The sequence below is a fragment of the Oryctolagus cuniculus genome, chromosome 1 (genome assembly GCF_051225735.1).
Source record: "Oryctolagus cuniculus isolate XC-2025 breed Fujian yellow rabbit chromosome 1, ASM5122573v1, whole genome shotgun sequence".
Taxonomy (NCBI): Eukaryota; Metazoa; Chordata; class Mammalia; order Lagomorpha; family Leporidae; genus Oryctolagus; species Oryctolagus cuniculus.
The window spans coordinates 118965338-118993250 of NC_142867.1; the positions used below are offsets into that span (position 1 = coordinate 118965338).

The window sequence follows — 27913 nt, forward strand, 5'->3', positions numbered from 1 at the left end:
TTATGGTACAGTAAATATTTCCTAGTTCACCTTTAAAGTTTGTTGAAAGATCATGTTACTGGCAACCAGTGTGGGACAGTATCCCAGCTGTCTTAGACCTTTGTGGTCGTCATTTATTCTTAAGTCCACAATAACCCACTTGGTTATCAGATTGAGTCTCATGGTATCATACTGCTTGGATTCAGGTAATTCCTAATTTTACTTAAACAGTGGCCCCTAAACACAACAGAAGTGATGCTGGCAATTTTACTACAGTACTTTTACTTTCACTATGCTTAACTTATAAATTTATCGTATGTAGAGGAACAAGTAGTATATATAGTGTCAGATTTGATACTATCTGTAGTTTCCAGTATCCACTGGGAGTCATAGAATGTGTTCCCCATGGTTAAGGAATAATTCTTTATGTGATACTTTACAAATTTATGACAAGTTGCTTTTTAGATTTCATATTATGAATAAAAGAATGACAAAACAATTTATGCCAAAATAAACTTTTGATTCAATTTCCCACTTTTTTTTTTTTTTTTTTAGTTAGCTGCAATGTAGCTAGAACGAAGGTTGAAGGGGTAGTTCACATTCCCTGTAGTGGAGATACGTTGCAGTACTGTGTTTTCCAGCTGCTTGCTATGAAGTCCTAATGAAATCCTTCTCACAACTGAATCTATTGACTTTGTTGTCATAGTATTTGACAAGGCTTCAGGGTAATTATGTAACTTGTTTTTAGTTTACAAATCCATGCTGCCAGTAGAAAATGAATTAATGGTACCAACACTAAACAAGTGAGATAACAGTTTTTCTGTTGTCTTAAGTTCAGTTTGGTGGGAACAGTGAGGACCACAAAATCAAGTCAGAATAATATGAGTTGCCATTTTTTCTACTGGAATATTTGGTCTCCCTAAGAGTAACTGAAAGGAATTGCAGCTTGGATATATCTAAGAATGTTTGTCTCTAGTTGCCAGTAAATAGTTTGATCTTACTGCATAATTTTTGATGTTATTTGTGGATGTTATTCCTGATACAGGGTGATGGATTGGAGTTCAAGAGACACTTCCTGAAGATTAAAGGGAAGCTGAGTGATGTTGTGAGCAGCCAGAAAGTTTGGCTTCCTGCCACATGATTGATCCGCTGCCTCTGGGGATTCCTCGTGAATATAGTGCTGCTATGTTAACATTATTCTTCCTAGAGAAGATTATTCTATTCTGCAAACTGCAAACAAATAGTTCCTGAAGAGTTCTCTTTCCCTTTACCCGATTCTTTGTATGTTTGGCATACAGATAATATGTATATCTTCATTGTAAGTAAAACTTTGGGAAAAGGATGGATAGAATTCTTTAGCTGTGTTTAGAGTCAGAATTTAAAAACTATCTGATTAAAATCTTTGGGGTACCTGAGTTTATCAGCTTTTATCCAAGCACAATATCTCGTTTTTACCAGAACATTGTGTTTCATTCAGAAAGTAACATTTCTTTCATGGTGATGTAATTATAAGGATGGATTAGTGAGAGCTTAGGGTGACTTTGGGATAGTAGATTTGTCATTCTGTGCTGAGGCCAGCTTCAGAAAATACATACCCAAGATTTGTACTTATATTTTTAAAGGGCATGACCAGTTAATGTAGAGCTGTTTTTAAATTACAATTAAAATTGCAAGTATGTGGGATTTTTTCCAGTGTAGTTAGTAATGTATGAAATATTGGTTGCTCTTTCAAGTAGAAGTTGAACATAAACTCTAGTGTTTAGTTAACTTTACTCTAAAAAGTACTGTTGGCACATCTTAAGTATTTTTCTATATGATTTCCTACTTTCACAGCCATATTTTAATTCTTGAATATAGAAATAAATTCTATTTGGAAAATGAATACCTAACTTTGTGAACTTATTGGTGAACAAGATTCTAGATTATAAAGAGCTGGAGGGAGGAAGAGTAAAGAAGCTATTATAGGAATAGATTTGATTTCTGGTTCCTTTACCTACAAAACTGTATTTGTAATAAAATTTATGTTAACTTTTGAATGTATTAGATTGGGGCCCTGCGTTTCTTTCTGTTTGTATTTTTTTAAAGTAAATATAAAATTATATTCATATGAAGCTAAGAGCATGTAGAGTTTTATGATCATATTAATATATACTAGCAAATTGTTTTAGTGAAGTATATCCAGAGGAGGGATAAATTTGAACTTGTTCAATTTATTTGGAACTATTTAGGGGATTCCTAAAAATTGAGCTGTAAATTCTCAAATATAGGAGAAAGTTTGTTCTTGAAAATTATCTGCCTACTAATAGTAATGGTCAAAACCAGAGTTTTCTCTTATTTTGACCTCTTCCCAGAGCTCTAGCCTTTTATAGCAACAACCTACCTGACATTTCTACTTGAATAGGCTTAAAAGGCATCTCATGACCAAAAACAGCATTTGATTCCTATCTTCTCGCCTATTCCTCTCCTCTTCCTCTGCCCCTTCTCCAAATGTTACTCCCCAGTTCCTTCAACCAAAACCCAAGAAATCATATTTAACACATTTTTTTCCATTTTCTATATTCAGTTCAGCAAAGCCTGTTCAGTTCCACAAATACATACAGTTTCTATTCCTCTTCACACCTCTACCCTAGTTGGAGGCAGTGTCATGCCTCTTTTTATGTTTCTTATCCTCAGAACTTTATTTTCAGAAAAACAGAATGATCATCCTAAAATGTGAATCAGACATCCCTGCCCTGTTTTCTGTTCTGACTTCATCACATTTAAGAGAAAATTGAAAATTCTGTTAGCTCTACAGCATTTTTTTTTTTTAAAGATTCATTTATTTATTTGAAAGGCAGAGTTACAGAGAGGCAGGGCAGAGAGAGAGAGAGAGAGGTCTTCCATCCACTGATTTGTTCCCCAGATGGCTACAACGGCTGGAGCTGTTCCTTCTCCTGGTCTCCCATGTGGGTGCAGGGCCCCAAGCACTTGGGCCATCCTCCACTGCCTTCCCAGGCCATAGCAGAGAGCTGGATCAGACATGGAGCAGCCAGGACTTGAACCCACGCCCATATGGGATGTCAGCACTGCAGGCGGCGGCCTTACCTGCTATGCCACAGCGCTGGCCCCACCTCTACTGCTTTACATGGCCACCCTCTGACTACTCCTTGACTTCATCAGCCTCTATCCTTCTTGTTCATTCTGCTCTAGTTATACGGGCTTTACCATTCTCATAAAATAAGCACATTCCCTCTTCAGGTTCTTTCCACTTTCTTTTCCTTCTACCTAGGGTACTTTATTTCCAAATAATTGTTATGTGCTTCACTTTAGGTGCCTGCTTAAATGTCATTTCCTCTTTAAAATCTTTTTGAAGATTTATTTATTCACCTCTGTCTCTCTCCTCTGTAACTCTGCCTTTCAAATAAATATATTTTAAATAATCTTTAAAAAGCGGGGTGGGGAAGCACTTCGGCATAGCAGGTTAAGCTGGTGTCTGTGGCTCTGGCATCCCAGACTGGCGCTGGTTTGAGTCCTGGCTGCTCCACTTCTGATCCAGCTCCCTGCTAATGAGCCTGGGAAAACAGTGGAGGATGACCCAAGTACTTTGCTGCCTGCACCCGTGGAGACCCAGAAGAAGCTCCTGGCCCTTCAGATTGGCCCAGCTCTGACCATTGTGGCTGTTTGGGGGAGTGAACCAGTGAATGGAAGATTCATTCATTCTACCTACCCCCCGCCCCCATCTCTTAATTCTCCCTCTCAAATTTTTTTTTTTTTCCATCCAAGTCTCCCCACATGAGTGCAAGGGCTCAAGGACTTGGGCCTTCTTCCACTGCTTTCCCAGACATAGCAGGGAGCTGCATCAGAAATATAGCAGCTGGGTCTTGAATTGGCATCTATATGAGATGTCAGTGTCCCAGGTGGTGACTTTACCACATTGCTGGCCCCATCTCTGTAAAGTCCTTCCCTGGCTTAAATATCCTGTGGCAGACATTTAGCCTACTGGTTTAGGTGCCCATGGCCCATATTGGAGTGCCCGGGTTAAATTCTTGGCTCAGGCTTCTGATTTCATCTTCTCAAAGTACGTATTGTGGGAGGCAGCAGTTGATGGCTCAAGTGATTGGCTCTCTGCTACCCATATGGAACCACCTGGATTGCATTACCAGCTCCTAGTCAGGCATTTGGGGAGTGAATCATGGATGAACTCCCTTCCCTCACCACCTCTCTGCCTCTCAAAAAAAATTTTTGTAAAAGGTTTATTTATTTTACTTGAGTGACAGAGAGGAGAGACAGAGAGAGGTCTTCCATCTGCTAGTGCACTCCCCAGTTGGCTGTAACGGCTGGAACTGCACCGATCTGAAGCCAGGAGCCAGGAGCTTCTTCCAGGTCTCCCATGCATATGCAGGGGCCCAAGGACTTGGGCCGTCTTCCACTGCTTTCCCAGGTCATAGCAAAGAGCTGGAAGTGGAACAGCTGGAACTCGAACCGGCGCCCACTTGGGATTCCAGCACTGCAGGTGGCAGCTTTACCTGCTATGCCACAGTGGCAGCCCCTCTGCCTCTCAAATTTAAGAAATTTGTTTTAATTTAAAAAAAATCCTCATCCATCACCTTTTCACGTCATTTTTAATGCTTATTAGTTGGTAGTATATTTATTTTGTTTCTATGTCCAGTGTCTGTTTCTGTTTGGAATTTTTTTTTTTTTTAAAGATTTATTTGTTTGAGTTAGGTGACATCTTCTGGTTGACTCCTCAAATGGCTGCAATGGCTGGAGCTGTGCCAATCCAAAGCCTGGAGCCAGGGACTTTCTCCGGGTCTCCTACATGGGTTCAGGAGCCCAAGTACTTGGGCCATCTTCTTTCCCAGGCCGTTAGCAGGGAGTTGGATCGGAAATGGAGCAGCTAGGACTTGAACTGGCACCCACATGGGATGCCAGTGCTGCAGGCCGGGGGCTTTAACCCGCTGCACCACAGCGCCAGCACTCCTTTGGAATCTGTAAGTCCCTTGAAGTCAAAGACCCTATCTGTCCCTTCAGTTCTGGATCCCCAGCATTGAAAGTAGTGCTAGATACATTATGGCATACAACAAATAGCTTTTCAACAAAGAAATAACACTCAAATATTCTACTTTCAGAATACATGTAGCTGTGCACTTCCCTCCACTTCCATTGCTGCTCCTTTGTCTCTTCCCTGTGTTCTGTAATAAAAGCTAAAGTTTTTCCCCCTTTTCTCTGGTCATTGCCCAGTGCACCTTCTTCTCAAGTAATCTTTTGTTTAAATAAATCTTAATTCTTTTTTTTTTTTTTTTTCAAATAGTAAACATGTTTTTATTTCTCCTGCATCTCGTAAAACGCTAGCACTCCATAACTCAGTGCAGCCTCACTTCCAGGTAACTTCTTCATTAGGCCTCAATTCCCTTTTAAATAACATACTCTTGTTCCGGAAGGCTGTTAGCTTTTCATCATTCTTTCTGTCTAGATAACATCCAAAGACAAAGCCCATAGGGACAAGTATGTGAACCCAGTGGTCACGCATAATCTGAAGCAAGTTTGCCATGACTGCGGCGCCGGCGCCCAGCACGACCCCACCGCCAAGGGCAGTGACCCTCCCTCTACTGGCTTTCCATTGCTTCAAGACTGGACTTGAACATAGCATAACCTGCCTGTCTCTCACGATTCACGCTCTGTGATGCTTTTGCTTCCTTATTGGAATGCCTTTCCGTAGTTTGTTTGACTGATACAGCAACATTAAATCTCAGCCCAAATTTTCTGCCACCCCTAGTTACTTTCACATTATTTTGTTTTCTTCATAGGACTGATTCCTATCTGAAATTGTTTACTTTCTAATTTCTCCACCAGACTGTAGGCTTAGACCTTGTCATTCCTTTTTACTCTTGTATATCCTGTATGCAGAACACTACCTGGCATATAATAGGTGTTAATTAAATATTTGGTGAATAAATAACTGAATTAGTATCAGGTGAGGAAAATGCCACAGAATATTATAAGGGAAAAGTGAGTAAATACCAAGACTATAGTGGTATTGGAATTTGTGTAGAATGGTGAGCAGCTCGGGCTGGCACTGTCACCTAATAGGTGAAGCTCTTGCAGCACCAGCATTCCATATGCGTACAGGTTCCCAGATGCTCCACTTTGATCCAACTTCCTGATAACGTGTCTGGGAAAGCAGTAGAGGATAGCCCAAGTTCTTGGATCCTTGCACCCACATGGGAGACCCTGATGAAACTCCTGGCTTTGGACTGGCCCAGCTCTGGCCATTGTGGCCATTTGGGGAGTGAACCAGTGGATGGAAGATCTCTCTCTCTCTCTTCTGTCTTTACGATAAATAAATAAATCCTAAAAAAGGATGAGAAACATTAACTCTTCCATTTTTTTTTAAAGATGTATTTATTTGAAAGAGAGAGGTAAGAGAGGTCCTCCATACACAGGTTCACTCCCCAGATTGCTGCAACGGCCGGAGCTGAGCTGACCTGAAGTCAGGAGCCAGGAACCTTTTCCAGGCCTCCCACGTGGGTGCAGGGGCCCAAGGACCTGGGCCATCCTCCACCACTTTCCCAGGCCATAGCAGAGAGCTGGATTGGAAGAGCAGCAGCCAGGACCAGAACTGGCATCCACATGGGATGCTGGTGGTTTAGGCCAGAGCTTTAAATCACTGGACCACAGCGCCGGCCCCAGCTCTTTCATTTAATTTTGTGAATATTGACAGTTGCCTCCTTAAAGAGGCTGATAATAAGTATTTTTTAGGTTTTTTTTTTTAAATATTTATTTATTTGAAAGAGTTACAGAGAGGCAGAGAGAAAGAGAGACAGGTCTTCCATCCACTGGTTCACTCTGATGGCCACAGTGGCTGGAGCTGCACCAATCCAAAGCTAGGAGCCTGGAGCCTCTTCCAGGTCTCCAGTGTGGGTGCAGAGGCCCAAGTCCTTGGGGCATCTTCCACTGCTTTTCCAGGCCATAGCAGAGAGCTGGTTTGGAAGTAGAGCAGCCAAGAGTCAAACTGGCACCTATATGGGATGCTGGCACAGTAGGTGGTGGCTTTACTACTATGCCACAGCGCTGGCCCCTAGGGTTATTTTTGATCTCCAGTGTATTCATGTGTATTTAGAATGTAGTACAGGTTGGACATTTCTATCTGAAATCTGAAATTCTCTAAAATCCACAACTTAGTCCCAACCATTTTTGGGTAAGTGGTACTCCTACATAGTGTTTTGCAAAAAAAAAAAAAAAAGGCGGGGGACATTAAGTAACTAAAAGGTACCATAATTTTCTCAACTTTTTTTATATGAAAGGCACATTGAGACAGAGATCTCCCATCTGCTGGTTCACTCCCCACATGCCTACAATAGCTGGGGGTGGGCCAAGAACTCCATCCTGGTTTACCATGTGGATGGCAGGCTTCCAAGTACTTGGCCGTGACCTGCTGCCTCTCAGGGTGTACGTTAGCAAGAAGCTGGATCAACAGTTCCCTGCTGATGGCCTAGGGAAGCAGTAGAAGATGGCCCAAGTGCTTGGCCCCTGCACCCACGCTGGAGACCTGGAAGAAGTCCCTGGCTCCTGCTTTGTATTAGCCCAGCTCCGGCCATTGTGGCCATTTGGAGAGTGAGCCAGCAGATGGAAGACATTTCTATCTCTCAAGTAAATAGATAAAATCTTTTTTTTTCCTAAAAAAAAAAAAAAAAAAAAAAAAAAAAAAAAAAAAAAAAAACAAAAACAAAAACAAAAAAACCTGGACCAGAAGTGGAAGTGGGACTTAAGCCCAAGTACTCTAATATGGGATACTCATCCCCCAAGGTGCATAATTTTTCTAGAATGTTCATTGTACTTTTGGGAGAAGGTATTTACTGTTAAAAGCCACAACTGCTTGTTGAAAATTTCCCAAGTGCCATAAAGGAGAAATCGGAGAGGAGGATTTACCATCCCATGATAACAGCTAAGATTTTGATGTTTCTGTGTGTGTAGTAGTGTGTGTGGTTGTTGAGATAAATATAAAAAAATATATAAAATAGGTACAGTTTAACAGAGTTATAAAGTTAACAACTGTGACCACAGCTCAATTGAAGAAAGGTTGTTTGCAGACCATTAGGAACTTTCCATATGTCCTGTCTTCCACCAGCAGTAATCACACAATTGACATTTTTGTTTTTAAAGATTTATTTATTTATTTGAAAGGCAGAGTTAGAAGCAGAGGCAGAGAGAGAAAGAGGAGTCTGCTAGTTCACTCCCCAAATGGTTGGAACTGGCGGAGCTGGGCTGGTCCAAAGCCAGGAGCTTCTTCTAGGTCTCCTATGCAGGTACAGGGGCCCAAGGACTTGGGCCATCCTCTACTGCTTTCCCAGGCCATAGCAGAGAGCTGGATCAGAAGTAGAGGAGCCAGGACTCGAACCGGTGCCCATATGGAATGCTGGCACTGCAGGCAGCAGATTTACCTGCTACGCCACAGAACCGGCCCCCGCAATTGACTTGTGATAGTTCTTTCCTTGGTTTTCTTGTCTATTTATATATTTTTAAATAATCTAGTTTAGTTTGGGGCCAGTGCTGTGGTGTAGTGTAGTAGGTTAAGCCTCCACCTGCAGCTCTGGCGTATAATATGGGTGCTGGTTTGAGTCCTGGCTGATTCACTTCCAATTCAGCTCTCTGCTAATGACCTGGGAAAACAGTGGAAGACCACCCAAGTCCTTCAGCCCCGGCACCTATGTGGGAGATCTGGATGAAGCTCCTGGCTTCAGACCTGCCCAGATCCAGCTGTAGCAGCCATTTGGGGAGTGAACCAGTGAATGGAAGATCTCTCACTCGCTCGCTCGCTCTCTTGCTCTCTCTCTCTCTTTCTCTGTTTCTCCCTCTCTCTCTGTAACTCTGCCTCTCAAATAAATCTTTAAAAAATATATAGTTGAGTTTATACATCTTTAGTTAATGTCGTTTAAAAAATGTTTTTTGTTTATTTGAGACAGCTTCCATCTACTGGTTCACTCCCCAAATGGATACAGCAGTGGGAGGTGGGCCAGAACCAGATCCAGGACCTGGAAATGCAATCCAGGTCTCCCACATGGGTGATGGGAACCTAGTTACTTGAGCCATAACTGCCTCCCAGGGTCTGCATTAGCAGGAAGCTGGATTCAGGATCTGGAGCTGGGAATCAAACCCAGTTAATCCATGGCAAGTAGGCATCTTAACTGTCAGATTAAATACCCATCAGTGTTTTTTTTTTTTTTAATCCATACTTTTGCATGAATTAAATTCACTGATTTAATTATAATATAGGGGCCATTTATGAACATACCACTGATTGTCCATTCCACTACAAATGGATATTTGGGTTATTTGTAGTTCATATTTATGGTTCGATGCTAGCATAAACAGTCCTGCTGAAAACATTGTGGTACATGTCCATGAGTTTCTCTAGGCTCTAGAGCAAGAGTGGAGAAATCCACCCCACAGGCCAGAAAAGGCCCATGAAATCATTTGTTCTGGCCCTGCCAAGGCAACTGGAGGAGGGACTTGAAATTCAGTAAACCCATAACAGGCTAATTTTTAAACTGATAGTTTTATATAACCTGTGAATGATGTTACAAACATCCAAATGGCCCTTGGCAGAAAACGAGGTTCCCCACCCCGCCCTAAATTCTAGGGCATGTACCTGGAATAGAATTGCTAAGTCTTCAGTTATGCATATGTTCAACTTTACTAAGAATAATGGAAAACTTCTGAAGTGAGTGTACTAACGTGTACTTCCATATAAGAAGAATGCAGGCACCGAGCAACTATAGTATAAGAATATAACAATAGAAAGTGTTTAAATTAGGCCGGTGCCGCGGCTCAGTAGGCTAATCCTCCACCTGCGGCGCTGGCACACAGGGTTCTAGTCCCGGTCGGGGCGCCGGATTCTGTCCCGGTTGCCCCTCTTCCAGGCCAGCTCTCTGCTGTGGCCAGGGAGTGCAGTGGAGGATGGCCCAGGTGCTTGGGCCCTGCACCCCATGGGAGACCAGGAGAAGCACCTGGCTCCTACTTTGGATCAGTGCGATGCGCCGGCCGCAGTGGCTATTGAGGGGTGAACCAATGGCAAAGGAAGACCTTTCTCTCTGTCTCTCACTGTCCACTCTGCCTGTCCAAAAAATTAAAAAAAAAAAAAAAGAATGTTTAAATTTTCACTTTGTTGAGGTGTGACCACTCCAATGTTTACCATGTTGTGTGAAAATAGGCGTATGACATTAAGTTGCTTGTTCCTAAGTTTAAATGAGATCAAGCATCTTATGAAGTATGTATTCTAGTCTTTTGGTCATTTTTCTGTTGTCTTTTCAGTAATTTCAAGTCTTCATGTGTTAAGTACTTTAGTCCTTTGTCAGTTTACATGTGTTGCAAATCCAAGTTTACATTTCATTTTGTGGCTTATTGTTCCACACTCATGGCAGTTCATAATTCTGATGAAGTCTTATGTAGACCTATTCTTTGGCTAGTGATTTCTTTTCTTTTTTTCAAGATTATTTATTTTGAAAGGGTGACAAGAGAAGGAGAGAAAGGTCTTCCATCTGCTGAATCACCCCCCAAATGCCTGCAACAGACAGGGCTAGGCCAGGCAAATGCCAGGAGTTAGGAACTCCCTCAGTCTCCCATGTAAATAGCAGGAGCCCAAGAATTTGAGCCATCATCTAGGGCCTCCCAGGCACATTAGCAGGGATTTGGATCTGTAGTGGAGGGGTAGCCAGGACTTGAACTGGTACCCTGTTAAGCAATAGCTTAACCTGCTGTCCCACAATTCCTGCCCCAGCTAGTGTTTTCTTTTCCTACTGAAGGACTCATTCTCTACTCCAGGATCATGAAGATTTTCACGTGTATTATCTTAAAAGACTTTATAGTTTTTTATTCATTTATATATGCAATCCTCCTGAAATTGGATTTTGTGTATAATGTGAAGTAGAGATCAGATTTCATTTTTCTCCCATATCATTAGCTACTTTCACACTAGATATTGAAAAACATTCTTTTGCTGGCACCGCGGCTCACTTGGCTAATCCTCTCTGCATCTCCTCCTCTCTCTGTGTAACTCTGACTTTCAAATAAATAAATGGATTTACATTCTTTTTTTCCCTTGTTTCTTATTTTGCAATTATTTTGTCTTGATATTTTAAAAAAATTATTTGTTCCTTCTCTCCTACTTTGGGGCACTGTGACTTTAGAACCACTTTGAATATATCAAATTCAACACTGGAGCTGTCTTGTGCTCTTCAGGGAGTGGGACTTCGTGCTTCAGTTCTGTGAGAGTGCTGGTTTACTTTAGGTTCTTCTCCACCTGAGGGAATAATTCTTGCAGGGTCTCTGCCTTCTGTGGGGCTGTGAGTTCATTTCTGTCCCTTCTACCCTATGAGGCTTTCAAAATAAAAGTTCCAATTTAGTGAGTGAAAAAATGGCTTCAGTAGCCCATTTCCTGAGTTCTGTTTAACTTTTAACTTTGACCTGTTAATTCCTGTTATTTCTTTAGATACTTAAAATATTTTGCAGTATTTTTAACTATTTTTTCATTGTGAGGATTAGTCCAAATAATCCCACAATTAACTCTCAATTGCTATTATTTTCTCATCTGAGTAAAATTATTATGTGTAAGTATTTCTTCAGAACAACTGTCTTTCCATAGACAACCTAGTTAACAGAAATCAGGAAACTTAACATTGATACAGTATTATTGTTTAATTCACAGCCTGTATTCAAATATTGACAATTGTTCTAATGATGTCTTTTATAAATTTTTTTCTCCAAATGTTCAAATCTAGAGATGGTTTTCGTATCTCCTCCGTCTCCATTCATTGGAGTAGTTCTTCAGTGTTTGTTTCTTAACTTTAGCATTTTTTTTTTTTTTTTTGACAGGTAGAGTGGACAGTGAGAGAGAGAGACAGAGAGAAAGGTCTTCCTTTTGCCGTTGGTTCACCCTCCAATGGCTGCCGTGGCTGGCAGGAGCCAGGTGCTTCTCCTGGTCTCCCATGGGGTGCAGGGCCCAAGCACTTGGGCCATCCTCCACTGTACTCCCGGGCCACAGCAGAGAGCTGGCCTGGAAGAGGGGCAACCGGGACAGAATCTGGCGCCCCTACCGGGACTAGAACCCGGTGTGCCGGCGCCGCAAGGCGGAGGATTTAGCCTAGTGAGCCGCGGCGCCGGCCCTAACTTTAGCATTTTTGACAGTTATTTTGCATAATTTCCCTAAACTTTGTTTTGGCTGACATTTTTGCATGATTAGGTTCAACTATACATTTTTCATAGGAACACCACTGAACTGATGATGTGTCCTTGATTATTATTACTGCTTTTTAAAAATTTATCTGGGAGCTGATGCAGATAAAGTCGCCATCTGTAGTGCCGGCATCTCAAATGGGCACTGGTTAGAGTCCCTGCTGCTCCATTTCCAATCCAGCTCTCTGCTATGGCCTGGAAAAGCAATAGAAGATGGCCCAAGTTCCTTGGGCCCCTGCACCCGCGTGGGAAACCCGGATGAAACTCCTGGATTCTGGTTTCAGGTCAGTGCCTGCTCTGGCCGTTGTGGCCATTTGGGGAGTGAACCAGCAGACGGAAGATCTCTCCGTCTTGCTCTCTGCCTCTTCCTCTCTGTAATCCTGCCTTTCAAATAAAATAAGAAATAAAATAAAAATAAAAATTTATCTGAAAAGCAGAAAGATATAGATGGAGAGAGTTTTTCATCCACTGGTTCATTCCACAAATGCCTACAACAGCCAGGGCTAGGCCAGGCTGAAGACAGGAGCCCAGACTCAATCTGGATTTCCCTCCTGGGTGACAGGGACACAGCCACTTGGGACGTCTTCTGTTACCTCTTAATGTGTACATTAACAGGAAGCTGGATTGGAAGTGGAGCCAGGACTCAAACCCAGGCACTCTGATTTCAGATGTTAAATGGCTTACTGGCTGTGCCAAACCCTTGACCTCTGTCCTCAATTACTATTTTTGTACTTCCTTTTATGTCTGCCATTTTTCTATTGCTCCAACTCATCATTGTCTTTTGTTCTTCCTTTTCTACTTTAAATGAGGTGAAGCAAATATTTTTTTAGAATTCCATTTTAATTTCTTTATTGGCTTATTAGCTATACCTTTCTGCTTTTAAAAAAAAAACTTTTTTGTAAGGATTACTACATCTTACCACATTCAGATTAGTTTATATTATACTACTTCACTTAAAATAAGAACATTTCAAAAGTATAAGTCCACTTATCCAGCTTTTTTGCTATTATTGTCATATATGTTATATTCACTTATACCAAAAATAATGTTAGCTTTAAGCAGGTGTAACTTTTTTTTTAAAGGTTTATTTATTTATTTGAAAGGCAGAGTTACAGAGAGACAGAGGCAGAGAGAGAGAGAGAGGTCTTGCATCCGCTGGTTCACTCCCCAAGAGGCCACAATGGTTGGAGCTGAGCCAATCCAAAGTCAGGAGCCAGGAGCTTCTGCTGGGTCTCCCACGCAAGTGCAGAGGCCTTAGGACTTGGGCCATCTTCTACTGCTTTCCCAGGCTGTAGCAGAGTGCTAGATTGGAGAAGGAGCAGCTGGGACTCGAACTGACCCCCATACAGGATGCTAGTACTGCAGGTGGAGGCGTTATCCCCGATGCCACAGTGCTGGCCCCATAGAAATGGGGTGGGCATTTGGAGCAGCAGTTAAGACACTGCTTGGGAAGCCTGCATCCCGTATCTGAGTGTCTGGGTTGGAGTCCAGGGTCTGCTTCCTATTCCAGCTTCCTACTAATGCATTGCCTGGAAGGCAGAGGGGGTGGCTCAAGTACTTGTGTCCCCACCAGCCATGTGGGAGACCTGGACTGAGTTCTGGGCTCCTGGCTTCAGCCTGGTCCATCCCTGGCTCTTGTAGATATTTGGAGAGCAGATGGAGGCTCTCATTCTCTGTCTACCAAATAAAATGAAAATAAAAACTTTTAAAAATTAATAGTAGGCCTGTCATAAGACTATCTGGTGCTTTTCATTTCTTCCTGTAGAACAGCATTTCTGATGTGATGTTATTTCCCATTACCATGAAGAACATCCTTTAGTTTTTCTTGTCTTGCAGGTCTGCTGTTTGTGGATTCTGTTAGCTTTTGTTTATATGAATGTTTGTTGCCTTCAGTTTGTTTTTGTTTTTGTTTTTTGACAGGCAGAATTAGAGAGAAAGGTCTTCCTTTCTGTTGGTTCACCCCCAAATGGCCGCCACGGCCGGCACACAGCGCCGATCTGAAGCCTGGAGCCAGGTGCTTCTCCTGGTCTCCCATGCGAGTGCAGGGCCCAAGCACTTGGGCCATCCTCCACTGCCTTCTTGGGCCACAGCAGAGAGCTGGACTGGAAGAGGAGCAACTGGGACTAGTACCCGGGGTGCCGGTGCCACAGGCAGAGGATTAGCCTAGTGAGCCGTGGCACCGGCCTTTGCCTTCAGTTTTGAAGCGTAATTATCTTGGAGATAATATTCCAGCTGATAGGTGTTTTTTCCCCTTTCCTTGCTTTAAGGGTGTCATTCTCTTGTTTTCTGTTTTTCACTTTTTTCCCTAACATTTATTTATTTGAAAGGTAGAGTTACAGAGAAAGGGAGAGGGAAAGGGAGAAGGAGAGACAGAGAAAAGATCTTCCATCTGCTGGTTCACTCCCAAGTGGCCATTACAGCTGGAGCTGGGCTGATTCAAAGCCAGGAGCCAGGAGCTTTCTCCAGGCCTCCCACATGGGTACAGGGGCGCAAGGACTTGGGCCACCTGCTGCTGCTTTCCTAGGTGGGTTAGCAAGGAGCTGGATTGGAAGTGGAGCAGCCAGGACTTGAATTGGTGCCCACATGGGATGTTGGCACTGCAGGCAGTGGCTTTACCTGCTAAGCCACAATGGTGGCCCCTTGTTTTTCATAGTTTCTGATGAGAAATCAGCCAATTTTTGTATCAGTGACCTCCTATGTGTTAAACGTATATTTTTCTTTAGATCAATTTTGAAATTTTCTGTTTGAGTTTCAGTAATTTGCCTATTATGTACTAGTTATTTTTCTTTTTTTTTTCCTTTTTTTTATTTTTTGACAGGCAGAGTGGACAGTGAGAGAGAGACAGAGAGAAAGGTCTTCCTTTGCCGTTGGTTCACCCTCCAATGGCCGCTGAGGCCAGCGCACCGTGCTGATCCGATGGCAGGAGCCAGGTACTTATCCTGGTCTCCCATGGGGTGCAGGGCCCAAGCACCTGGGCCATCCTCCACTGCACTCCCGGGCCACAGCAGAGAGCTGGACTGGAAGAGGGGCAACCGGGACAGAATCCGGCGCCCCGACTGGGACTAGAACCCTGTGTGCCGGCGCCGTAAGGCGGAGAATTAGCCTAGTGAGCTGCGGCGCCGGCTAGTTATTTTTCTTTATATTTATCCTGCCTTGGGTTCACAGAACTTTTTAGGCCTATGAGGGGACTTAAAAATTAATAAGAGGGTCTGGCGCTGTGATGTAGCGAGTAAAGCTGCTGCCTGCAGTGCTGGCATCCTATTTGGGCACTGGTTCAAGTCCCAGCTGCTCCACCTCCCATTCAGCTCTCTGCTATGGCCTGGGAAAGAAGTAGAAGATGGCCCGAGTGCTTGGGCCCCTGCACCCATGTGGGAGACCTGGAAGAAGCTCCTGGCTCCTGGCTTCAGATCGGTGCAGCTCCGAGTGTTGTGGCCAGTTGGAGAGTGAACCAGCAGATGGAAGACCTCTTTCTCTCCCTCTCTGTCTGCCTCTCTGTATAACTCTGACTTTCAAATAAATAAATAATCTTTAAAAAATTCATAAGAAACAAAATGTTTATTTTGGCACAAAATTCTTGAAATTCATACATAGTTTTTCATAATACAAATTTTCCATGAACTTTCTAAAGAAAGAAAAGTTTTTTCACCTAATTTGGGAAAATTTTAGCTATTGTTTTTTAGTGTCTTCTCTGTCTTGTTTTCCCTCTCTTTTTCTGGAGCTCCAATTGTATGTTTTTTGATATTGTACCACAAATCATTGAGACTTTTTCATTTTCCTTTTTTTCCTTGGTTCATCAGATTGGATATTTGCTATTGATCTATCTTCAAATTTGCTGAGGTTTCTTTAAATTTATTTATTTGAAAGGCAGAGTCACAAAGAGAGGGGGAGAGACAGAGATCTTCCATCTGCTGATTCATTCACCAAGTGGCCACAACGCTGGAGCTGGGTCCATCTGAAACCAGGAGCCAGGAGCTTCTTCCGGGTCTCCCATGTGGGTGCAGGGGCCCAAGCACTTGGGCCATCTTCTACTGCTTTCCCAGGCTCATTAGCAGGGAGCTGGATCAGAAGTGGAGCAGCCAGGACTCGAACCAAAGCCAATATGGGATGCCAGCACCGCAGGTGCTGTGGTTTAACCCACTACACCACAATGCCAGCTTCTGCTGACTTAAGAGGTCTGCAGTTTGCTGTTAAACTACCTAGTGATTGATTTCCAGTTATTGTACTGCTCAGATCTAAAATTTCCATTTGCTGTTTTTCATAGCTTTAGTTTCTGTGTTAAAATCGCCTGTTAATTCATGTAACACTGTTTTGCTTTAGGTTCTTGAACACATCTTCAGTAGATGCTTTTTGCCTTTATTCACTAAGCCCTGTATCTGGTTCTTTTGGGGGCCAGGGTATATTGATTTTTTTTTTTTTTTTTTTTTGCTGTGGGTCATTCCCTGCTTTTTCTAGGTCTAATACTTTTTTATTACATAGTAGACATAGTGAATGGTTAGCTGTGGAGATTCTGGACTTTGTATGTTCCTCTAAAGTGTGTAGATTTTCATTCTAGTGGATAGTTAGCTTGGAGGACATGAACACAAACTGTCTCCTCTGTAGACTCAGCTAAAATCTCTGCTCAGTTTTTCTAGCTGCTATTGTTGTCAAGCCTCCAGGAGTCAGTGAAATCCCAACAAATTTGGGTTTATTCCCTTTATGGTTCTGTTCTTCGCAGCTGCTCTGCCAGTTCCAAGCTGTGTTCTTGCAATCAATTAGACTGGCTTTTTGTCACTCTGCGATGTGTGGGTTGTGAGGCACAAACGTACACATCTCACCTGCTGTTATTAGGGGTGACTTCTTAATCCTTTTTTTTTTTTTTTTTTTTTTTGACAGGAAGAGTGGATAGTGAGAGAGAGAGACAGAGAGAAAGGTCTTCCTTTTGCCGTTGGTTCACCCTCCAATGGCCGCCACGCTGTGGCCAGCGCACTGTGCTGATCCGAAGGCAGGAGCCAGGTGCTTTTCCTGGTCTCCCATGGGGTGCAGGGCCCAAGCACCTGGGCCATCCTCCACTGCACTCCCTGGCCACAGCAGAGAGCTGGCCTGGAAGAGGGGCAACCGGGACAGAATCCGGCGCCCCGACCGGGACTAGAACCCAGTGTGCCGGCGCCGAAAGGTGGAGGATTAGCCTAGTGAGCAGCGGCACCGGCTTCTTCTTAATTCTTTTGAAAGAACTTTCAAATAGTCATTAATTTTTTAAAATAATTTGAGAGACAGAGATGAAGAGTTCTCATCCACTGGTTCACTTCTCAATGGCCCACAATGACTGGGCGTGGGCCAGGCTGAAGCTAGGAACCAGGAACTCAATGCAGGTCTCCCACCAGTGTGACAGGGCCCCAAATACTTCAGCCACTAGTGCTGCACCACAGAATCTGCATTAGAATCAGGAGGCAGGCACTGAACCCAGGCACTTTGAAATAAGATATGGGTATCTTAATTCCTAGGCTAAACAGCTAAACATCTAAGACCATCAGGCTGAGCTCAGGAACCTTTCAACAGAGGTATTAGGAGCCCTGCCTGAAAGGAGCTGGGCCTGGGCAGGAGGATAGGATTAGTTTCTGGCTATGTGAGAAGAGATCAGATTGAGATTCTATAGATTGGGTTTTGAAATCTGGTTCTGGCTGTCACTAGCTCTGTAAACTTGGTAAACTTGGAACATGGAGTATGAAAAAATAAATATCTTTGTGTCACATTTCCTTATTTATAAAATAAGGATAATGTTGTCTTTTCTAGCTACCCATCAGAGCTCTTTTCTGAAGATCCAATGGGATCATCATATGTGAAAACGCCTTAAGGTGAGAGACCGTTTATTATTTCCACTTAATATTCCTCTATGCTGCGCAGATGATCCGGTAACATACATGAAAGAGACTTAATCTCCAGGAACTGCTGGGTATTTATGTAGCAAATAAGTAAAGTGAAATAATTTTATTATCATTATGTTGTAGACTATTAACGAGTAAAAACTCATGAGCCAAGGAAGGGTTGAGGTTTGCATATCATAATAAGTGGGAGGGGAAATACTGTAAGACAAGGGGAAGGAGGTGTCAGAGAAAAATACTTACGACGTTGTGTAAGCATTGTAAAAGATAATACATACCGTGCACTCCTCTTTTGTTGCTGTTGCTGTCCTAGGTGACCACTTCACTCTCACAACTGTAGAATGGTAACAAAATGCACCCATTTTAGTGTGTGGGGTGGAAGGAAGCTCAGGCTGACCCTGCTGTTGAACTGATGCGAATAAGTCTTTCTGGAGCCTGTGGTTCCTTAATCATGTAGAATTTATTTAAAAAGTAAATCCAGTATTGTGAGAGGGGGAGCAGGGAAGACAGGACAGAGAAGAATGGGAAAGGAAAGGTATTTGGAACCATCCTGTCTGATGCTCAGGCAGAGAGAGATGTGATTATCTGTTGACTGAGGAAGAAACAAAATATAAATGAGCTGACTAGGGCGATGAAGGCCTTGTGCTGCCTGAGTCAGAGCAAGCAACAAGGGCATAGGCTTCTAGACCTTGTTGCAGAAAGATTGATTCCGGCAGCATACAATTTGCATCCTGGTTCCGTGGGAGAAGAGGTTCATAGATGGGCACAAGTTCTCACACCCTTGAACCATGAATTGGAGTTTTCCACCTGAAAGAAGAAGAGACAGACTGTGTGAGCAGAAGGCTTCCTCCTGCAACTGTAGCCTTTATCCATAGTCCCCATGTCTCCACGCAGGGATGGCCAAGACCTCCACTTAGGTATTCTTCCTCCACTTCCCCTCTGTCTGCCTCCTCTAGGACCTTTCTCCCATGGGTTTCCCATTCCTTTCTTTAATGTCTTCTTCTCCACGGTCTCCATTTTCATTTATAAACATGTTCAAGTTCCTTCAAACTCAAAAATACTCTTGGACTATGCTACTGTCCTACTCTCCCCCCTTACCTCTCCAGAGCTGGCTACCCTCACCTTAACTTCCTTCCCATTCACACATTGGCCCGCAGTACTCTGAATCGACACCCCACTGTGCTGAAAGTTGCCTCTCAAAGGTCACTTTAGGTCCACCCATCGAATTCTGTGCCCTTTCTCGGGACTCTTCTTGGCCACGCACATGGTGCTGTTGACTGCACCCTCTTTCTTTTCTTGACTCTGTCTCTGTCATGATCTTTCCCAGTATTCTGTCTACTCCTCTGGGGATATTTACTCTGTCCTCTCAAGTTCAATTCTCCCATTTCCAACTAACTGAATGTCATCTCCATGGTGCTAAGGACATCTAAACTGTTTCCAAAATGAAACTCATTGGCTTCCTCTTCAAACTGCCTTGTTTTCCTTGTATATTGTGTGTACCACCTTCTCGAAACCTCTGTCAGTTGATGCCTGAATTCCATTCCCAGAGATCCTGATTGTTTTGATGCAGCCAGAGCATTAGGATTTTTAAAAAGCTGCGCAGGGTGCAGCCACTTACCAATCTGTAAATATCCCCCAAAGCCTTTCTTTCTGTTTTAAAAGATTATTTGTTCATTCGAAAGGCGGAACAACAGAGAGATGGGGAAGAAGGGTGGAAGGGAGGGAGGAGGAGGGAGGGGGCTGAGGGGGGGGGAGAGAGAGAGAGAGAGAGAGAGAGAGAGAGAGGTGTCTTCCATCAGCTGGTTCACTCCCCAAATGGCTGCAACCACCAAGGCTTGACCAGGCTAAAGCCAGGAGCCAGGAGCTCTGGGTCTCCACATAGGTGGCAGAGGTCCATGTACTTGGGCCATTTTCTGCTGGCTTCCCAGGCATATCAGCAGGAAGCTGGATCAGAAGCAGAATACCTGGGACCTGAACTGCCGTTCCAGTATGGAATGCTGGCATGGCAAGCAGCAGCTTAACCCACTGCATCACAATGCTGAGTTCCCTCAAAACCTTGTCCAAATACCACTTCCTCCACAGACCTTCCTGCACCTCACATCTTGCCTTCCCCTAAACTCCCAGAGCTTTATGTGTGCTTTCTTATGACACCATTTTATCCTCTGTGATATTATTTCACCTATCTTATTTTAGACCATAATCTATTTACACAGTCTGTGTTTGATTAATCCTTCTGTAAGAATTCATGGTATGTGACATTTGTATTTATTAGATGATGGTGGATGAGTGAAGGCACACATGTAGAAATGTGAGCATGATTACATTTTTTTACAATGCATAATCCTTGATGACAGTAAATGGCTATGTGACTGGCTTACACAGTCAACACACTATAAGTTTTACTGCTCTCTTAGAGTGACTATAAATATACATGTTATATGTGTTATTATGCCAACATATAAATGCAGAGAGGGAGAGAGAAAGGCTATAGGGATTGGCTCACACATATTGTGGAGGTTAAATCCCAAGATCTACAATCAGCAACCTGGAGTCTGAGGGGAGGAGAAGGCCAATGTTGCTGTTTGCAGACTGGAAGATTGCATTTCAAACAAGAGACCATCAACTACAAGGAGGGTCAGGCAGTGTGGTTCATGGGATGAAAGTAACTGACATCTCTTACTTTCTTATTTTTAAGTTTTGAAATATTTATTTGAAAGGCAGAGAGAAAGAAAGAGAGAGAGAGAGAGAGAGAGAGAGAGAGAGATCTTCTATCTTCTGGCGCATTCTCCAAATGCCTGGATAGCCAGAGCTGGATTAGGCTGAAGCCAAGAGCCTGGAACCCAATCCAGGTCTGCCATTCAGGTGGCAGGGACCCAGGTACTTGTGCCATCATCATCTGCTGGCTCCCAGGGTGTGCATTAGCAGGAAGCTGGAATTAGAGTGGAGCTGGGGTTCTAACCCAGGCACTCTAGTATCAGATGTGTGCATCCCAAGAAGTATCTTTTTTTTATTATTATTACTTATTTGAAAGTAACAGAGAGAGAGGAACACACATACACACACAGATCTTCCATCTGTTAATTCATTCCCCAAATGGCTATACCGGTGGGGGCTGGGCCAGCCAAGAAGCCAGGAGCCTGGAACTCCATCTGGGTCTTCCACATGGGTGGCAGGGGCTCAAGTATTTGAGCCATCTTCCACTGCTTTCCCAGGTACATTAGCAGGAAGCTGGATTTGAAGTGTAGTGCTGGAGTCAAAGTGGGAGATTGGCATTGCAGTTGACAGCTTATGCTGTGGCATAGTGGCTACCCTAAAGATTTATTTCTTTGAAAGGCAGAGTTAGAGAGAGAGAGGGAGACACACACACACACACACACACACACACACAGATCTTCATCTGGCTACAACACCTGGGGGTAGGTCAGTCTGAAAGCTGGAGCCAGAAACCCCATCCTGGTCTCCCATATGGGAGGTAGGGGCCCAAGAACTTAGGCCATCTTCTGCTGCCAAGCAGTGTCTTAACCACTACTCCAAACACCCCCCACCACCACCACCACCCAAGATGTCTTATGGTAGAAATGAGGAGTGTAAGGGTAGAGAAGTATAGGAATATACACAGACAAGTCTGACCACCTGTGAGTATAGATTTGTTACCATTGTTTATTACTTTATTCAATGTCATTCAATATTTATTCATCCAATATTTACTAAATTCATGGACATTGTGCTAGGTGCTAGGAACATATAGGCATGAAGAACAAGATAGAAACAGTCCTGAATAAGCACCTGGCTCCTGGCTCCTGCCATCGGATCAGCGCGGTGCGCTGGCCGCAGCACGCCGGCCGCGGCGGCCATTGGAGGGTGAACCAACGGCAAAGGAAGACCTTTCTCTCTGTCTCTCTCTCTCACTGTCCACTCTGCCTGTCAAAAAAAAAAAAAAAAAAAAAAAAGAAACAGTCCTGAGCTTACAGTCAAGGTCTCAGTGCCTCAAAAGGCAAGTCACATGTTTCATTAAGGAGAAGAGAGAGCCAGTCTCCTAGCCTCCTTTCAGAAAATCTTAGACCTGCTGGGAAGGGCCTCTACTTTTCCATAAGTACCTAAGAGTCTACTCTTTTTTTTTTTTTTTAAGATTTACTTTATTTGAAAGAGTTACAGAGAGAGGTAGAGACAGAGAGAGAGGTCTTCCATCCACTGGTTCACTCCCCAGATGGCTGCAAGGGCTGGAGCTGTGCTGATAGGATTCTGCTTTTAATCTCTGAAAGATAAGAGTGATTCTCCAAGTCCCTTGATCCCTCCTTAGGCCCTGCCATGCTGCTGCCCCCTAGCAGTTCTTAAGTTGCTTGATGTATTCTTTGACAAAAAATTGCCTCATGAAGTCCCCACATACCTTCAAAGATCTTCTTTAGCATACACTGCTGGGAATTCTCAATGGTGCAGACTCCCTCTCCACGAAGACATTTTCCTTGATCATTCATGAAAGCACACGTGTGGCAATTTACTGCACCTGAAAAATTTAAGATATGCCTGATGACATTTCTGTATGGGCCAGGTGTGAGTCACACATCTGGGGAGGCATGAAGAATAGCAGATAGCCTGGATCCAAGACATTCATTTCTTGATCCTTGTTGGGGACCTGAGACCCTGTGTCTCTTAGTGCATATTCTTTTTTGGTGTCAGGGAAACTCCTTATTCTCACTGCTTTGTCTACCTATGGCTGTCATTGCTGATGAATCTCGAATTTGTCTAATACTGACTTACTCTAATCCATACCCCAATGGCTTCCTAGACATCTATGATTCTGTCATGTCCGACACTTAATAGGAACAATGTATTGTGTGACTGGCTCCCTTTCATACTCCTACCCACAAGGCACAAACACTTTAAAGAGTCAAATTTGACTAATTAGTAAGCTATGTTTGAATGTTCTAGCTCTGCAAACCCTGTAACAAGTGTGCAATACTCTCCATACTCAAATTGACCTATTGAAGGTTACTGGAGCTATTCTCTGTAAAATGCTTCTATATTGCCTCATTTACTATCTCAACTGCTAATCTAGCTCAGGGAACATAGAGAAGTAGAAAGAATATGGGCTTTAGAAAGAGCTAGGTTTATATCCAAGATCTACCACTTCCTATGCACGTGACATTTGGAATATGACTTTAGCCTCAGTTCTGTCATCTGAAAAATTATAATAAAAGTGCTGTGTAACCAGGTGAAAGATGAAGCATTTATGTCTAGTAATAACTGAGGCATCAAACTTGGGTCTTGTTTTCCTTTCTCGAATACCATTTTTTAAGTAAGAGCCAGAAGACTGCAATTGTCCTGGGAACTTATTTCTGGATGTAACAGGCAAAACCATCTGCATGCTTCATGTGTTCAAAAAAGAAAAGATAAAGAAAGAACCACCAGCTGCAGTGCTAGAACTCTGTGGGGTCTACAGATAGCGTCTTCACACAGTCTGAGGCAGGCAGGTTTAGATGAAAGCTAACAAAGGTTAGTCTTCAGAACTCTGCCCGTCCCTGAGCCCCTTCCAGGGGGGTCATGGGCATATGTATTCCTAATTTCTTGTGGGAAGTGGAGTTGGAGGCACTACTGGCATTTTGGCTTTGAGCTAGTTTTCTTAGAGAGAGGCCTTCCTCCAAACTGTTTAGCCTGCAACACCACCTAAAACCTGGAGCATGCCTCCTGGCATCAGCGTGCAGACACCTGTGGGAGAACTGCTTGGGAAGTATTACCAGCTCTTTCTCCTGTGCCATTGACCTAAAATTGTTTTTTCTGACTGTCCGCACTTGCCACCTGAAGACAAGGACTGGCTCTGGCCCAACTGTGGCTCACCTGAGGATGTGCTTGCACTTGGTGCACTTGAAGGCTGTTCCATCGTGGGCTTTTCAGCTGAAGCCTGTTCACCCGAAGCAGCAGCCTGTTCACCCGAACCGTGTTCACCTGAAGTGACGACGGCCTGTTCACCTGAACCGTGTTCACCTGAAGTGGCGGCCTGTTCACCCGAACCATGTTCACCTGAAGTGACGGCCTGTTCACCCGAACCATGTTCAGCTGAAGTGGCGGCTTGTTCACCCGAACCGTGTTCACCTGAAGCAGCAGCCTGTTCATCTGAGGCGTGTTCACCTGAAGTGACGGCCTGTTCACCCGAACCACGTTCACCTGAAGCCGCGGACTGTTCACCCGAACCATGTTCACCTGGAGCAGCGGACGGTTCACCTGAAGTGTGTTCACCTGAAGTGACGGCCTGTTCACCCGAACCGTGTTCACCTGAAGGCTGTTCAGTTGAAGTGTGTTCACCCGAAGGCTTTTCTGCTGCAGATTTTTCACCTGAGGGCTGGTCTCCTGAAGGCTGGTCACCAGAAGTGTGCTCACTTGTGCCATGCTCACTGGAACCATGCTCAATTAACGCGTTCTCGCCTGATGTCTCATATAAAGCCTCGGCATCAGAAGGGTTTCCAAGTGGGAAGTATTCACCTGAAAGTTGATGAATCGAAGACTGATGGTCCATAGAGCCAGGAGGCTCATCAGGCTGACCTGATGCTCCTGGGATGGAGAAGGAAAGAAAAGAGATGGCAGAGATGAGGGAGAGAATTAAAGACTATTTTTCTTTAGAGAGAGGCTAGTTCAGCACACCTAGGTTTCCTGTGGGTCTAGATCAGGTACCCGAAGATAGTACAGATGCCAGGGGAAGTCAACTAAGTGCTCCAAGAGACCATGGGGGACAGAGACCACCTCTGGGATTGGAGGAAGAGTTTGAAGATACGTAATATTAACTGCACAGTTGGATCACTCAGTCTTGAACCAAAAGTGCCCGAAGGAAAATGAACTTGCCTCCCTGCTAGCACCAGAAAGTCCATGCACTGTCGCTCATGTCACTTCATTCTCCCACAACCCTCCCTCCAGGTCCTCAATGAGTGAAAGGCAAGAAGAGTGAGCAGAAAGCAGTTAGTTTCCAATGGCTGAGTAATTTTAGTCTAAATTGAGGGTGGAAGATTTTAAACTTTGTACAGAATAAACTATAGAAGATGACAAATACCTAATGAGCCCACAAGAATTATCAGAAGGGATTATTTTATTTGATAAGGTCGAGTTCTTTCTCATATTCAGCCCACAGTCCATACAGGTTGGGGAAAGCAGAGTTGCTATAAATTATTAAGATCAAAAAATTATTGGGTTAACGTCTTTGAGTTGAGATTCCTCGTGACATACTACTAACACCAACTTCATGGAGTTTTCAAGTGTTCTAGAAAATAAATTGTGGAGTACCTTGTACATTATTATCTAAGGACCAAATAGGACCAAATTAGTTTTGTTTTCTCTCCCCTCATTTTACACTAGGAATTGCAAAACTAAAAGCTTGTTACATAAATATCTGCTTGACTGGTTATTCAGCAGTTAACTAAAGTTTTAACAAGGAGTTGTTTCTGATATACAAAGGAGGTTTGAAAAAGCATGTGAATTTCTTACTGGTTCTTAAGTTCACTGCTTTACCATGTGACTGACACATACTGCCATCTGGTGGCTGTGTATGTTTCTGAGCCAACTTTTCAGTCTAACAAAGCAAGCAGCTAAGTCTCTGAGATTTCACCAATAGTTCAGAGCTCATGCCTTCTCTGTCTCCTGCAGGATTCAGGAGGGAACACAGCCCGTACGGTTAAGAAATTCTGAGAGAGGAGATGCAGACAACTGGGTGGGTGGAACACAGCCATGCCAAGGCTTATAAAGTCTCTGACCTAAGCCCTGCTGTGTTCTGAGATAGCTTTCTGGACACATCACACCCTCATCTCTCATCTTTCCTTGGCGCATTACCTGCGCAGGATCTCTTACACATAGATGGAGGGATAAATCTTCACTGTACTTCTCCTGAACCCATAGGCCTATCCTCCTGTCTCACAGAGCATCAGATATGAATGTGGCATGGCTAGAGGGGTAGAACCAGAGCTGTGCCAGGCCAGTGGTCCCCTCCGACCATAAAACTCTAACTAGGAGAAATCAGCTGGTTTGGAACCTTTCCGAGTTGGGCTTGTTCAGTTACTCTTGATTCTGAGTCAGCTTGGTGTGAGTAGCTAAGAGCTCTGTCTTCCTTCTTCAAGGACTGAAACACCTTAAAGTCCCTTACATATCACCCAGAGCCTAGGTAGTAGAGGACTCACCTCTGGCGGATCCAAGCAGATAAAGACCCATAAGTAAGATAAACTTGTTCATCTGGATTTAGGGAGAGAGGGACCCTAGTGTAGGGCACCCAAGAGCTATGAAGAAACTGAGCAGAATTCTACAACTGTGAGCAGAATTCTAGAACCTCAGAGACAACCCATGTTTCCTCACAATGCTAAGGTCCTCATGTAATCTTTTCAGCCAGGCCAACCCATAATAACCAATGCCAATTCCACTAGTGAAGACTAATGGGTATTTTCTATGTGTAAGAAAGTGTATTGGGTTAATCTGCCCCATCTTAAAACCAAAAGCGTATTACCAAAATAATTTGTGTACTTTGTAATAAAGTTTAAGATGTCTTTTTAAAAAGTATCCTTGGCCCTTTAACTAGGTATGATTAGCTGGTTATTTTCTGTTTGGCTCTCTAAATCAGTTTTTCTTGGCCCTGATCTGTAGTCCAGAAGGTTCCCTCTGTTGACTTGATCACCTGAGTGCTGGTTGGATCTGCCTTCAGGTTGGGTTTGGCCAACGGAAGACTGGAGGGGAAGTGACAGAGGGCAGGAGAGGGAGAAAGGGAGAGGCTGGGTCTTTACATGGCAAAGCTCCTGTTGTTTGTCCTCCCTTCCAAGGCTTCAGCTTTTAACTAGGCTCTGGTAATGTGTTTTTCATCCTTGCCTCTCTGTCCTGGGGTTAATAACCATTTGTTACTGTTGCTGAAACCTGCATATTCTGATTTCCTTTTATTTTGTTTCCTTAACTCTGCCAACTTCTGTGAATAGTGTCTTCCTATGGGGTTAGATCGATCATGGTTTTGGCAGGAAACAGTTGACAAACTCAAATAGGTAAGTGCAGAGAGTTTACACAGATGCAGGCAAAGTAAAGGGATGAACAGGGGTAGTGTCTTGAGCAGTCATTTCATCACGGAGCAAAGTGAGAAGATGGCTGCCGAGAGGCATCCACCTGTTGGAAGTCCAGAACTCTTGGAGCGTTGGTTGGCAGAGATCCTCAGCTCCCGTCTCCTGCATCTTCCCTGACTCGCTCCCTTAACCCACCTTGTTACATGTACCACTGATGGTGCATCTAGACTATGTCTATCTTCCCTGTTATAATTATTTGCTTAATGTTAGTTTCCCCCACTGGACTCCAAACTTCTTGAATGGTGGGACTCTATTTATCTTGATCACCATTGTAGCCTCAATGCCCAGCAACACTGATTGTTACATAATAGTTTTTTTTTTTTTTTAAGATTTATTTATATTTGAAAGCCAGAGTACACAGAGAGAGGAGATGCAGAGAGAGAGAGTCAGGTCTTCCATCCACCGGTTCACTCCCCAATTTGGCCACAACAGCCAGAGCTGTACCGATCCAAAGCCAGGAGCTTCTTCTGGGTCTCCCACATGGGTGCAGGAGCCCAAGGACTTGGGCCATCTTCTACTATTGTGGAGCAGCTGGGTCTTGAACCAGCGCCCAAAGGGGATGCTGGCACTTCAGGCCAGGGCATTAACCCACTGCGCCACAGTGCCAGCCCCGTTTTTTTTTTTTTTTTAAGATTTTTATTTTTATTTGAGAGGTAGAGTTACAGACAGAGAAAGGGAGAGAGAGAGAAAGGTCTTCCATCCACTGGTTCACTCCTCAGGTGGCCACCGTGGCCGGAGCTGGGCCGATCTGAAGCCAGGAACCAGGAGCTTCTTTTGGGTCTCTTATGCAGG

General features: G+C 43.7%; 3 protein-coding genes across 6 annotated transcripts in view; 1 reads left to right on the forward strand and 2 right to left on the reverse strand.

Annotated features, from left to right (window-relative positions):
- Window positions 1-5559, forward strand: part of CHEK1 (checkpoint kinase 1) — a 34109-nt gene extending 28550 nt beyond the window's left edge. For all 4 annotated transcript variants that reach the window (XM_008259670.4, XM_051848218.3, XM_051848229.3 and 1 more), the window contains exon 13: window positions 1025-5559. In XM_008259670.4, coding sequence (XP_008257892.1) covers window positions 1025-1120 — 96 coding nt within the window. In that variant the 3' untranslated portion in view covers window positions 1121-5559. The remainder of the gene's footprint in view (window positions 1-1024) is intronic.
- On the reverse strand, window positions 5333-5509 carry LOC103348994 (NADH dehydrogenase [ubiquinone] 1 beta subcomplex subunit 1). The gene has a single exon (XM_008259659.4). The coding sequence runs from the start codon at window positions 5507-5509 to the stop codon at window positions 5333-5335; it is 177 nt and encodes a 58-aa protein (XP_008257881.1).
- Window positions 5560-18491: 12932 nt separating the features above from the next.
- On the reverse strand, window positions 18492-26294 carry ACRV1 (acrosomal vesicle protein 1). Its single transcript, NM_001082084.1, is given in 4 exon segments — window positions 18492-18854; window positions 22435-22551; window positions 23883-24593; window positions 26204-26294. Coding segments are annotated over 4 exon segments (1005 nt in total). The 5' UTR covers window positions 26256-26294; the 3' UTR covers window positions 18492-18729.
- Between the last annotated feature and the right edge of the window lie 1619 nt (window positions 26295-27913).